Source organism: Melozone crissalis, unplaced genomic scaffold (assembly GCF_028551555.1).
Source record: "Melozone crissalis strain CALT ecotype California unplaced genomic scaffold, PUWL_Pcris_2 ptg000042l_1, whole genome shotgun sequence".
Taxonomy (NCBI): Eukaryota; Metazoa; Chordata; class Aves; order Passeriformes; family Passerellidae; genus Melozone; species Melozone crissalis.
Genome location: NW_026535820.1, coordinates 22318567 through 22332667, shown reverse-complemented (window position 1 = coordinate 22332667; position 14101 = coordinate 22318567). Strand labels below are relative to the sequence as shown.

The window sequence follows — 14101 nt, the reverse complement described above, 5'->3', positions numbered from 1 at the left end:
GAACATAGGGCAATCTAAAGGTAAGCAAGATACCCTGTTACTGCAACAGTTTTGCAATTTGGTTTGTATTTCTTCATGCTAGCAAGTTACATCTTCTTTTATTTGAATCAGAGTTGATATGTGTGTGTTCAGTTCACGTTCCAGTTGTGTACAACACTCATACAGTGGTTGTTAAAAGCACTGTGTTTAGGAATCCCATGGCTGCCTATCCTTCACCATGGAGCGTATCTTAAATAGATGTAATAGCAAGTGTTGACTCTCTTTAGAAAGTTCAAACTACTTTCAAAAAGGTAGTGTAGTTTCTCTTGTTGATAATATTCATTTGCCCCTTGCTGGTGCTGAAAGATGGTGAATCACTTTGAGTTCAGTGGGATGTCATTTAGGGAACAGATGGAGCCAGATGTTCCATCTGTGTAAAAGGAGATCAGGGTGATGTCTTTTCTAACAGATCATATGAACTTTGAAGGCCTGGGAATGCAATGAGGTTGCTCAGCGGTGTGCATAAAGGTACAATTAACAAACTTTTCTTGATCATGAGTCTTGTAAAACTGGGCTGACTCTCTTCATCCATCTCCAACAGTGAACCCACACAGGTCACCATGCTCTATTCCCGTCAGGGGACCACAGAAACCATTGAGGAAGTAGAAGGGGAGCATGAAGAAGAAGGAGCTCATTCTGCATCAAGGTTGGAGGAAGAGGAGGTGGAAGATTACAGCCTGGATTCAGAAGGAGCTGCATATACTCCTGACACCGATGTGCCGTTGTACTCCACAGTGGACAGCAATGCAGAAGCTCCACCTTCCTACAGCAAAGCTGTCAGCTTTGAACACCTTCCCTTTGGCTCCCCAGATGACTCAGCTGGGAAGAGCCTCATGATGGTGAGCCCGGACGACAGCCGGACAGACAAACTCGACAGGATTCTGCCCCCACTGACACACGAGCTCACAGCTAGTGAGCTGCTCCTGAACAAGTAAGAATCCTCGACCAGGAAAAATTGTTGATCACAGCGTGTAAAATTTTGTTATTACTTTGGGGTTTTGTTTCAGAACTAGCCTAAAAGTTCTGATACAGACCTTGTGCTAAGTTTGGTTTAAGGGAAGAAGCTCATTTCCTGTGCAGTTGTTCTAATTAGAGATTTCTAAAGTGACTCAAATTCATCTTGGAAGGAATTTCTGCTTTCTTCCTATATACCATATTTAATCATTCTGATTAGCATTGAATTTCTGTGCTGCAATTGTCTTAGGGTCAAGGGCTTTTCTAAATATTCTTTGTGGAGAGGTCTTCTCTTCTCCAGACAGCTGTGATTTCAAATGAGTTTCCTCCAGGGCTATCTGGGAAAATATTTCTCCTTTAATTATTTTGGATTACTGAAAGGGAAACTCTGACCTTTGGCAGTTTTTGTTCAAGCCAGTGGGAGCTGAGGGTTATGGAGGGACACCACCTTGCTCGGTGCTTTCATAAGGGAGAGGAGTTCCCTTCTTTGCCCCTTGGACACTGTGCTCACTAGCACAACCAGCACTGAGGTGGGGATGGTGCCACTGCACATCTTCAGCTGTTCCCTGGCCTGACTTAGTTGGAGAGGGCTTCTCCAAAAGCAGGGGCAAGATATTAAAGCACAGAACTGCCTTTCAGCCTGCCTGCACCTGGAGAGAGAGCCTGTATAGATCTGACTTTGCCAGATGCAGTGTCTTGTCTTCTGGCTTTCCATAGCAATTTTTGCTTTTCAGTAAGATCCCTTCTCAGGCCAAAAAACTTTATGAAAAGCAAAGAGGATTATGAATGTATATGAAGGTCTCTGCCATTTATATTTATTTGAGTCATATAAATAGAAGACTGGACACAAGTAATGTTCATGGGTATTTTCATGGTTCTAATCTTGTGCCCCTGGACAATTCAAAACATAGGTCTGGTGATGTACCTCTGGTTTTTCTGTAAATTCCTATCTGTGCTGATAAATGGGATGTGAATCCAAACCAGTATTGGATGATTTGCATGAGATGTGTTGGTTGGGCAGCTGTAGGAAAGCCATGTTTGTAAAAGTGCTTAGGCCAGGCTGAATCTCTTTCTGAATAAATTAAAAATGAGAAGAACAGTGCTTCTAGTTATTTTTTCTGAAATTCTTGTTTTCTGAGCTTAGAATCAGGCTATTTGATTATAATATCGAATTCCCCCTTTTTTTTCTTCCATTGGACTGAGCAGCAGATTTTATTACTTTTCAAAAGGAAAAATAGTAGCAATTTGAAAAGCACCTCTTGTGAAGTTCATGTTCAGTTCATTTGTGGTACTCTGCTCCTCACAGGATGTTTCATGATGACGAGTTGGAGGAGTCAGAGAAGTTCTATGTTGGTCAGCCTCGAGTCTTGCTCCTTATTTATGCCCTGTACAATACACTGGTGGCCCGGTCAGAAATGGTTTGCTATTTTGTGATCATCCTCAACCACATGATCTCTGCCTCCATGATAACCCTGGTGCTTCCCATCCTTATATTCCTGTGGGCCATGCTGTCTGTTCCTCGGCCAAGCAAACGCTTCTGGATGACAGCCATTGTCTACACTGAGGTATGCTGCTGGTTTTGCAAGCCCGTGTCAAACACAGAAATCTGAAGTTGGAATCTTTGCATGGCCTCCTTGCTGGTTTTGATCCCTGGGATCTGGGCTGGGCCTTTGGCCCTTCATAATAGTACAAGTGTTTGCTAAAGTCCTCAGAAATTTTTGTGGTATGGAAAGATCATGTTAGTTATCTCCTTCATTGCAATGAGGAATATCCTTCCTCACATGTAAAGCAGTTCTCACAAGAACAGATAATTTGCAAACTGTTGCTTTGTAATGGTTAATCAAGAAACAGAATTCACTGCTTGTGATATCTCAAGTACCACTGAGTATCATCTGCTGCTGAATTTTGATTGACTTTATTACTGGAGAAATGTGAAGTGTTATGCCTCTGTAGTAATGAGTATGCTTGTTTATGTTCTCATAAAACTGACAAAGTAGATATATTTTATCCCTCTTACTGTCATGAGGCTGTTATATCTGACATGCTTATAAAACACCCCAAGTGTGTTGTGTTTCTGAACAGGTGGCCATTGTCATCAAATACTTTTTCCAGTTTGGTTTCTTTCCTTGGAATAAACATGTGGATTACACAAAGGATAAACCTTACCATCCACCCAATATTATTGGCATTGAGAAGAAAGAGGGTTACGTGCACTATGATCTTGTTCAGCTTCTTGCTCTATTCTTCCACAGATCCATTTTAAAGGTAATCTGGGTTCAGGTAGTTTCTTATTTATATTTAATTTTTAATTTTAATTTTTAAATCAGTCTTGTGATATAAAGAAGTCATTCATTTGGTTATCAGGATTTTTTTTTCCATGAAAGGGTTATTGAGCATTTGTAGTGGCTGCCCAGGGAAGTGGTTGAGTCACCATCCCTGGAAATGTTTACAAGATATTTAGATGTGGCACTGAGGGACATGGTTTAGTGGTGGATTTGGCAGTGCTGGGTTAACAGCTGAATTGATGATCTCAAAGAAATTCTGCAACCTAAATGTTTCTATGAAATCCCAGCACACTGAATTTGTCTTCTCCCTTGTGAACACGTGACTGAGCTGAGCAATGCCTGTGATAAATACTGTGACAGAAATACAGGCTTGATACGTTCTCTTCTTGTTTTTCTACTAGTGCCATGGATTGTGGGATGAAGATGAGAAAGGAGACAGCTCCAGCAATAAAGAGGATACTGATGATGAGCTCTCTCTGACAGGAGGCAGGAGAGGCTCTTCTGCCTCTTTGAAATCTGTCAATCTGGCCGCATCTGTGGAGTCCATCCATGTCCACTTTCCCGAGCAGCAGACTGCCATCAGGAGAAAGAGTTCTAGCAGCATATCCCAGATTTCTCACAGGTCCAGCTTCTCCTCACACAGATCTAAGAGAGGTAAATGTCATGGCGTTTCTGGAATTGGAAGGACAAATATTCATTTCCCATTGGATCATTCTACTGAAACCTTGGGTTGGTTGCTGAGGAGCTCCTGAATGCTGCTGCTTCTCAGTGATGAAATAGGATATGAACCAATGTATCTTCATGTTTGAACACACTCCAAGCCTTCCTAAAGTTCAAATGGAGAGCCATACTTTGTGATTCATTGTGTTTTCTAAATGACATTATCCAAAAGCTGGGAAAGGAATGCTCAGTGTGGCCCAGATCCAGAAATTCTGGTCCAGCATAATCTCCAGCTAGAGGGAATGCAAAGCACATGTATTTTTCATATCTACTTTTGTAGACACTTGAATTGAGAAAATGTTTCTATTAGTTAAATTGAAACAGATTACATGTCCCATCTTGTAAAAAGGGCAGGAATACTTTAGCCTAAATATATATAATACCAATTGAGATGACTGAGTCAGATCAATCAAAAACTTGCTGTTATCACTAGTCTGCTTTCTCTTTTTATAGCTATTAATCAAGTTTTGATCTGCCAGTGATTAAACCTTTACTGGATGCTCTCAAGATTTTATCATACTGGGGGAAAAAAAGAAAAATTCGTTTCAAAGCTTCTTTCAAATGTGGGAGTCATATGAAATGGAAGTCTCAAGATTTATTACTTTCTAGCTTTAGTATTTAAACTTTTCTTTTGAATTGACTTCTCTTTTGCTCCCTTTTTTTCCAGGAAGTACCAGTACACGGAACAGCAGTCAGAAGGGAAGCAGTGTGTTAAGCATCAAGCAAAAATCTAGAAAAGAGCTTCTCATGGAAAAGTTTCGAGAACAGATGATCAAAGCCAAGGCTTTTACAATTAAAAAGTGAGCAATATGAGGAGTTGTGTGGGTTTGGGGGAGGTTCCAAACAGTAAAGCAGTAAGCCAGCATTTTAAAGGGAGCAGGCTACTACTGATGTTAATTCAAGTGTTTGTTGTACACAGATGTCCCACCAGCTGAACATCAGACAAATCAGCAGTTGTTAAAATAGCATCTGCCTGATAAAAAAGTTAAATGTCCCTTGTGACCTTGGTTGGCTGTGTATTTTTCTACTGAACAAATCCTAATACAGTGGTTTAGAAGTAATCAGAACAAAGGACTGGTGTCCCTGCAGTCCTGTGAAGGCTGTGAGAGTAGATCTTAGATATCTTTAAAAATATTAATAACACCACACTCAACCTTTACTTTCTTCAGTGCAAGTTATGTGTTATTAAATGACATTGCGGTCTATGTTGTTTTAGGACTCTCCAGGTGTACATGCCCATCAGACAGTTTTTCTACAATCTTATTCATCCAGACTACAGCGCAGTGACTGATGTGTACGTGCTGATGTTCCTTGCAGATACAGTGGACTTTATCATCATTGTGTTTGGATTTTGGGCTTTTGGGGTACGTCACAAAGGCATCTGTAAATCCTCAGCAGGATTTACGTCTTGTAGATCTAAATATTGTGCAAGTGTCCTTTTTCCTTGACCACTCTTATATTTTGCTTTTCAGAAACATTCTGCTGCAGCAGATATCACCTCTTCATTATCAGAGGATCAGGTCCCAGAGGCATTTTTGGTGATGGTGCTCATTCAGTTTGGAACCATGGTGGTAGATCGAGCACTGTACCTCAAAAAGACTGTCATGGGAAAAGTCATCTTCCAGGTCATCCTTGTTTTCGGAATACATTTCTGGATGTTCTTTATCTTGCCTGGAGTGACAGAAAGGTATAAGCCTTATAAAGAAACAATATGGGTGGAATACTGATGCTCTATCAAGTTCTTTGTATTTAAATTGGAGATGTTTGTAGCTAGGCTTTGGAATCACGATCAAGTTCCTTTTTTGCCTCATTTCTAAGCAGAAAGTTGGAATGCATTTCCACAGCAGTAACTGTGGCCAATGTAAGTTTGAGGAAGAATTAGTTATATAGGTACAGAAATATTCTCAGTTTAGGCCAAAATGCAAGCAGGTGAAAGAGAAATTGCCTGTAATTGAGTGATTAGAGCCTTCAGCTGAGACAATGTTGGCCTCTGATCCAATTCCCTGCTCTCAAGACTGCCGCATGCTGCTTTACAAGAGTGAGTAGAAAATGTCTCCCTCAGAGTAACTTATAACTTAGCACTTTCCTGAAATGTGTGAACTGTGGATTTAAATCTCCTTAAACTGAGGAATGTCTAAAATATGTGTCTGTTCTGAAGAGCTAAGTTCTCCCCCAGTGTTCCTGCCACTTGGCTCTGGAGGTGATGTGGAGACAGTCACCCCGCTGCATGAAAATTTTTGTGGCATACCTGGTCAGGCTCACTCCCAAATCTAACATTTTTTATTTACCATTTCATTTTTCATTTACCATTTCATGGCTCAAGGCACTGACCACTGCAGTCTGCAGTGCAGTGGTGTTAAGGTTCCATCCATAGTGTTTGGCTAATTCCCCTTTTCCTACTTCAAGTTGCCTTGAAGAATTTCCCTCACTCCATTTGCCGTCCATGGAAATTGAGTGTATCACCTGGGCACCTTACTCTTCATTAACAGTCAAGTTATTTTACTGGGAAAAAAGAAATAGGTTTATAGTGTAAAAGAAACTGAAAAGTCTGACTTCGTCTAAAAAGAAAGTGAAGTAGCAATTGTGCACAAGTTTGGAAAAAAAAAAATTTCAAATGGATCTCTTATCTACTGCACATTGAGAATTGTTAGGAAATAAAATAATTTTGACTTTGTGCTTTTGAGAAATCTATATCAAGTTGTTAATATCAAATCTGCATCCGAAACATCCTGTATTCCTTCTAAGTGAGATTAGAGCCCCCTGCAAATTTCTTAATTAAAATGCTTCTGTGGGATTTAATTGAAAATATTGGGTTATGGCTGGCAAATGCTGTCCATCATGAGGCATCTGCTGCAGATCCACTGTGCTATTGAATAACAACCAGAATGGCACATGTAAGGAGAGGCTGAGGGTTAGTTCAGTCCAGAGAAGAGAAAGTGAAGAGCTACCTGAACTATTTGTTGCAATAAGACTTGAGTCAAGCAGAAAATATTTTCAGAGGTCACTCCATCTTAAATTCCTGTACGAATACCTGTACGAGGTGCTGCCATGAGCACAAGTAGGCACTAAAGCTGCCTTGATTGAGCCCCTGCCCAGGACTCACAGAGGGCTGAGCCATCATGGGGGCTGAGGAGGGCTGGTCTGTGTTGGGCAGCAAGGGACCTTCAGCATGGAGGGAGAGGGCACTGCCCAAAGCCTTCCCTGTTTAGGGAGCCTGAGGTGGCAGTGGATGCTGGTTTTAGACTTTTTCACTCAGTTTCTTTCCAATACTCTTTTAACCCTGCCATGGGATCAGCAACCAAGGCCGTTTCACAGGACCTCAGGAAGGGGAAACTGCCAGGAGCAAAAAACCATTTCAAGCTAATTTGGTCATGCACAGATACAAAGCTCATAATTTTCCTTTATCTTTTCCTTTACAGGAAATTTAGCCAGAACACAGTTGCCCAGCTCTGGTATTTTGTGAAATGTGTTTATTTTGGCTTATCAGCTTATCAGATACGCTGCGGATATCCAACTCGTGTTCTTGGCAACTTCCTCACAAAAAGTTATAACTATGTCAACCTGTTCTTATTTCAAGGGTAAGCACAGACTAACTGCCTTTCTTCTTACTTTTGTGTAATAAGGATCTGCTGTAGTGAAATGCTGGGGTTATTAATGACTTTTCTTCACAGACTGCTGGAAATAAGACAGTAAATTTTGCACAGCACTCTTGTATATGCCATATGTCCCCTGTAGTCCACATGAAAAAGAAAAATCTATTTCTGGAAGGCAAACTTCATAAAATTCCATCTCTTGGTCTGAAACCAGAAGCCTGATATACCAGTCAGCCATTCAATCCCCTATGAAATAAATAGACATTTTTAACACTTCTAAGAAATCACCTTTGTGAACAGAAATAGAGGCTACATATTGTGCAAGAAAACAGGTAATATTATTAGTTCTGCAGTCCTAAAAAGTAATAAGGTGTCAAATCCCAAAGAGACCTTTGGAGCAGGTCTACCTGCTATACCTCAGCAGGTGAAAGGAATGTAGTGAAAGACAACACACCTGAGAAATTGGAACTTAAAAATAAGCACAAAAGAAAATATGTTTGCTTTGAAAAGTGTTGCACATTTGAAACTCCTCAGGAGTTAGGGCAAGGAACAGGTGCAGCATTACCTCTGAGTGAAAGGTGGTTTTACCCAAGCAGACCACATCCTCCATTTACACTGTTACAGCGGCCTTGTGATTAAGTCAGTTTGAAGCATATTTGTAATTCACAGGAAAAAATTGAATCATTTCAGCCTTTTCACAGTATTTGCAGTATGGGCTTCTTGCATTCCAAGGAAAAGTTACAGAAGAAAGCTTTCCTCACATGAAATACTCTTTAAAGTGTGGGACTGGGAAAGGGAACGATGCCCTTTGAACAGCTGCTCATTGCGCATTGATTTCCTGTTGATTCCCACCTTCTTCTGCTGTTTAATCCTGAGGCACAAAGCCCAGTTCCATATGCAGCAGAGGGCTGCCCACATACTGCAAAGATGCCATGCAACATTTGGTGCAAGAAGGTGTAAAATTAATCCCACCATCCTGTAGAAAACAGGTGCTCCTCTCCCAGGTCAGAGGAATCTAGGAAATCTTGTACTATTCCATCAGGGGCTCAATCACAATTATGGACATCATGATGCATAAGCATATTTATGGCCTGGCAAGAAGATCTAGAGTAAAACAAGCTATGGCAATTTCAGGATGTGATTGCATTTGTGTTTACAGAATCCCCAATTAAGCTCTTTTCACGTTGTCTTAATTCTCCTCTTGTCATATATACACTTGCTGTGCTTGTTTGATGTGATGCCTCTGTTTCTGACAAGTTACCTGCTGTGGTCTCCCTTCAGGTTCCGCCTGGTTCCATTTTTGACTGAGCTGAGAGCAGTAATGGACTGGGTTTGGACTGACACCACTCTCAGTCTTTCCAGCTGGATCTGTGTTGAAGATATCTATGCTCATATATTCATCCTGAAGTGTTGGAGAGAGTCAGAAAAAGTAAGGAAACCCCATATGAGTGATTTAGACTTTCTCTTCCCCCATGCAGGAGGGAGAGAAATAATCATGAGTCCCTAAATAATTGAGGAATCTACCACAAAAGTTTGTTGGAAGATATGCCTGGCACTTGTGTTCAGAAATATCCAGACTGTTGGGTACTTCATGTTAGTTGGCAGCTGCTGTGAATGAAACTTCAAACAGTTTCTCTTTTGTGCCCAGCTGATTTTTCCACCATTAACATGGACTCCAGAAGCATGTGCCTGCTGGCTTAATTGCATGCCCGGGTTTCAAGGCTGGGGTTGGAAGTCCTGGTATTCCCACAGTCACACACAACTAAATGAGTAACCTGGAGTATCAGGGAAGCTGCAGCTGAGGAGAAAGCTCAGTAGAAGGAAGAGCTCATGCCCTGCAGTGTAGGGACACAGGGTTCATGTAACTGCAGAGGGAATTCAGCTGGCTCCTTTATTCCAGGAGAGTCCCTGCACATCCAGAACTAAACTGCAGGCCAGATAAACCCACCATTTGTCTCACTGAAATTTCAGTCTCTTTAAATCATTTAAGCTTCAGTTCAAATTAAACTTGCAAATTCTGGATTCTTTGTAACTGCTATAAAGATTGCAACCATATGCTTGCTCATTTTGCCAATTTTAAAAATATATTAAACATTATTTTAAGAGTGACCAAACCAGTCAGAAATTCTACATCTGTATTGAAGTGGATTTACTTTTTAGTGTTACTGACGTATTTCTACTTTTATTATAATCCTGTCTCTTAATGGCTTTCTAAGTATATCACATAGATTAACTCAGAGCTACAGTGCACACAAATCATGCATATAGGCTTTTTCTCTGTGACTCCCACTTCTGCCATGAATGGAAGGGGTTCTGAAGAACTTCAGGAGTTGGGGAAGTAATAACCCAGCTCTACTTTGACTCTCTCTCTCATCGCATATTTTTATGCTACAATTCACATGATGTGTAGCAGAGATCTGACATGGGAGGATTCCCATGTCTAAGCTGGCATGTATGTTCTAATGCCATACAGAAAACTAACTGTGTTACAAGTTTGCAAGTATTGTTGAAGGTACTTTTGTTCTCTCTCTCTCACTGAGGGGAATGCCTAAGTATTTGGACTGCTAGAGTCCCACTGAGATGTTCTATAACATCATTAGAAATGCCTGAATTAATATCCTCCAGACAAATAACAATAATAATAATAATAATAATAATAATAATAATAATAATAATAGTACCCCTGCTGATCTTGATAGGATATTTTAATGAAAATACTATTCTGTAGCGTGAGAAAAATGACTTGATACACTACTTCTGAAAAGTAAATAATTGGTTTTAAATAAAGCATTGTATTACAAATGTAATATTCTCATAGGGCTTTATAGATTCATGTTGCAAAGCAAGAACAATTTCCTGAAAGCCAGATTCCTGGGGTGTTTGAGGTGCAGTGCAGTACAGTGCATATTTATTTTGCACATATGGTATGCAATTCATGGAGGATATGCTACTAAACACTGTGGAGTTGAACAACAGTAAGAGAATTCCACCAAAATAAATTACAGTGAAAGTAAGACATTTTACAGGATGGCGAGAGTATTAAGAGTATTCAATCATGAGGCAAATAGTGGAGGACAGGAATTATGGGCAAGGCAGAACAGACATGCCATGGGATCTGCTTTGAAGGGAGAAGAAAAGCGGTCACTTTTATCCTCAGAAGCTAAGAAAGAGAAGGATGTTACATCAGCAGTATCCAGACTTTAGGAAGAGCAACAACATTTTTAACATTAGTTAATTGGAGTCGGTGTAGAAACATATTGGATCAAGCCTGTGAGCTATTAGAAATACTGTAAGTGAGGTGTGAAATGATTGTGGAGGTAGTGCAATATCAGAAATTTTACTGATTGTTTATGTCAGTTGCTGGCAAACAGTTTTCCTGCTCCCCCCATCCGCCACAATATACAGTTTGCAGCATTTCAAGACCTGCGAGAGGAAGTCTGCCTTAAGGAGTTCTGTGATAAAACTTTTCAGAAGTGCAAATACAAGAAAGTGGGTCCCTCATTACATCAGTTTCTGGAATAAATTGTTGTATCACTGTTTCTGCTTTTATTTTATATTTTGTTGTTGTGAGTTCACGCTAGCACTTAAACAAAAAAAAATCAAATTATCCTACCTAAATTCTTCTTTTTTTATGATTGTGAAGAATCAAAATCACAGAGGTTTACAATATTTTTCACACTGGATGCACATTTTGGGTTCACTTGTAATTTCTCTCTGTTGCCATCAGAAATTGGGTGCCTGTGCAGGTTTGGCTAAAAAAATTTCAAAATAGCTGTTGTGATACGGGGTAGCAAATTACCACAAGAGATGCGAAGCCTTAAGATCATTATATATTCACCCATCAAATCTTACCAAGTTTACCTTTGATAGAAGAGACGTTACCATACTGCTGTTTGCTTTTGCAGAGATATCCCCAACCAAGAGGCCAGAAGAAAAAGAAAGTTGTGAAGTATGGAATGGGTGGCATGATTATCGTCTTGCTGATTTGTATTGTCTGGTTCCCACTGCTCTTCATGTCTTTAATCAAATCTGTTGCAGGCATCACCAACAAGCCTCTAGATGTATCAATCACAATAACTCTAGGAGGTTATCAGGTAAAAAAGAAGAAACACTAAAAGCAAATTCTGTTTTTTGCATTATATTTCCTTGTGCCATTTCTTCTTCCTTCCATTCAATTGAACCCTCCTTCTTTATGCAAGGTACCTGGCAAGCTTCCATAAATGACCCCTTCTGGGTTTAAAGATATGTTAGTTTATCACTGATGTAAAATATTATCCTCATTTTCAAGTCAAAACCAACCTCTACTGCCAGTGGAAACTGAATAAATTATCCTACAGGTCCACATGGTGGATATAAGGTAATTGTAGGCAGCTTGCATCTCAGAGGAAGGAGATTATAACATTGTCTTGTTGAATTGAGTGCCATAATTGTCTTGGACTGTGATGCACAGGATACTGGACTGTGTATGTAGCAGCCAATGTGAAGTAAATGTGATAAGCATGTGTTCTTTTTTTTCCCAGCCTATTTTTACCATGAGTGCTCAGCAGAATCAGCTCAAAAGTTTGGATCCGAGTGAATTCAATGACTTTATGAGAAGCTATAGGGGTAACACTGTAAGTGAAAAGTAGAATACCTCATTTCTTAAAAATGTGTGCATGTTTCCATGGAGGCCTTTTGTGAGTTTTGTTTGTGTAGTTGTAAGTGGTCATCAGTACTGTCATCAATTGGAAGGTTTTTCTATAAAGAGTATTTGCATGAAAAAAAGTGCAGACACATAATTTGTCAGGACAGTGCTGGGTTATGGTGAGACAAGCTACATTAAGGCAGCCATCGTTGCACAAAATCCTGGAAGGCAGAAACCCTAATTGTCCTGTTGTCTGAATGAAATCCTCTCCTCTAAATGACCCAAAGCTACAGGAGATGTGATGCTCTTTGTGTACTGCCAAAGAAAATGTGTTGGGGACAAAGCAATACCTTATGCACTTTTAAGCCCCATGCTCCTTTCTAGAGCACACATCTTTCACCTTCCAGTGGGGAATGGTGGTGGTGTCAAAAGAAAGTGTGCATAGCCTAGAAATTTTTTGACATAAAAATGTCCAAAAAAAGCATTTAAGCATAGTCTTAGTGTTTAATGGAGCAACATGCCCAGTTTCCACAAGTTTCTACAGGAAAAAGACTATTAGTTAGTAGGAGCTGTTGTATTGCTAATATAACTAACATTTGATCAGATATAACTTTAAAAGAAGTGCTTGCTACAAGCTCATTAAAGAATTTGATATTAGAATTTGATCTTAGATCCTACCACATAGCCCATGTACAGTAGCACTAATATTGTAACCTAGATGGATTTGGAGTTGCAAAATGCAAATCAATCTAGTTGGTTCATCCTTTGCAGACACTTTTCTTTGCAGGAAGATACTTAACAAAAGACAGAGTAAAATTTTAACTCGAGTTTAAATAGCCTCTACAGAGTTTGTTTCATGAACCCTTAGACTCACTTTAGCCAACATGGCCATCAAACAATGAGGCCATTTTTGTTTTGCCTTTTTAGCTTGGCTATATTTTGTTGATTCCCCTTCCTATCTCAAGCCCCAGTTGGTACCTGAGGAAAATTATCAGTGCACACCACTGTACTTACAATTAATCAAACATTTAAAAATCTGTCTGACTGGGAAATGTGGTTCTGTGTCTTGTGAATATCACTGCACTGAAATTTTCTTTTCCTCTTCTGCACCTACAGGCTGCCTTGCAGTTTCTAGAGGGCTATGCAAGAGAAGATATAACTCGAGCAGACCTGGAGGGAAATTCAAACTCTTTGTGGACCATCAGCCCTCCCAGCAGAAATAAAATGATACAGGGACTTAAAGACTTAAATGCTGATTTCACTTTAGTTATTTCATGGACCATTCAGAGGTAATTAAACACAGTTATTATGAGGTGGATGGATCATTTGCCAAGGATTAGCTCAGTAGAACAGGTCCACATTGCATTTTTGGTTTAGTTCTTTAGCAAATTCTATTGTATGGCAGAGCAAAAAAACTGAGAGTAGGAGGGAGAGAGCCAGAGAGAAGTCAGTTTTGTTACCTATGAAAACATTTGTTGCCTGCAGGTCTCAAAAAATAAAGTGGAACCACTAGCAAATAGATTATTTAAAATGTCCAGGTGGAATTTTCAATGGGATTTGACAGTAAGGAAGAAAAAGTAAGAATTTTTTTATCCAGTTTTAGGTGGGGATGTTCCAATTAACTGCCCTTAACAACAACCTTGCTAGCATTTATGGAAAGTGTATTCACTTAGACCTAGTTAAGGCAGAAAACCTATGAGGAAATACAAACAGAAGTTCTTCATCCTCTTATTAAGGGAGTCTGGAAGTGACACCAACAATTTTTATGTGCAAATACCATAACAATGGCACAGATCCATTTTGTTAAGACCTTTGCTCATGTAAGCTTTCTTTGGCCCCAGTGAACTGACTTTACAATGAAGTTCTTGAAAGAGACAGCCTGGAGT

At 39.8% G+C, this 14101-nt stretch overlaps 1 protein-coding gene across 1 annotated transcript in view; it reads left to right on the top strand.

The window, feature by feature from the left end:
- Positions 1-14101, top strand: part of PIEZO2 (piezo type mechanosensitive ion channel component 2) — a 285437-nt gene that overhangs the window by 264606 nt on the left and 6730 nt on the right. Inside the window, exons 40-51 of the mRNA XM_054285125.1 lie at positions 581-970; positions 2300-2558; positions 3076-3258; positions 3680-3932; positions 4666-4798; positions 5215-5362; positions 5471-5685; positions 7418-7576; positions 8873-9020; positions 11497-11685; positions 12112-12204; positions 13332-13504. Coding sequence (XP_054141100.1) covers positions 581-970; positions 2300-2558; positions 3076-3258; positions 3680-3932; positions 4666-4798; positions 5215-5362; positions 5471-5685; positions 7418-7576; positions 8873-9020; positions 11497-11685; positions 12112-12204; positions 13332-13504 — 2343 coding nt within the window. The remainder of the gene's footprint in view (positions 1-580; positions 971-2299; positions 2559-3075; positions 3259-3679; positions 3933-4665; positions 4799-5214; positions 5363-5470; positions 5686-7417; positions 7577-8872; positions 9021-11496; positions 11686-12111; positions 12205-13331; positions 13505-14101) is intronic.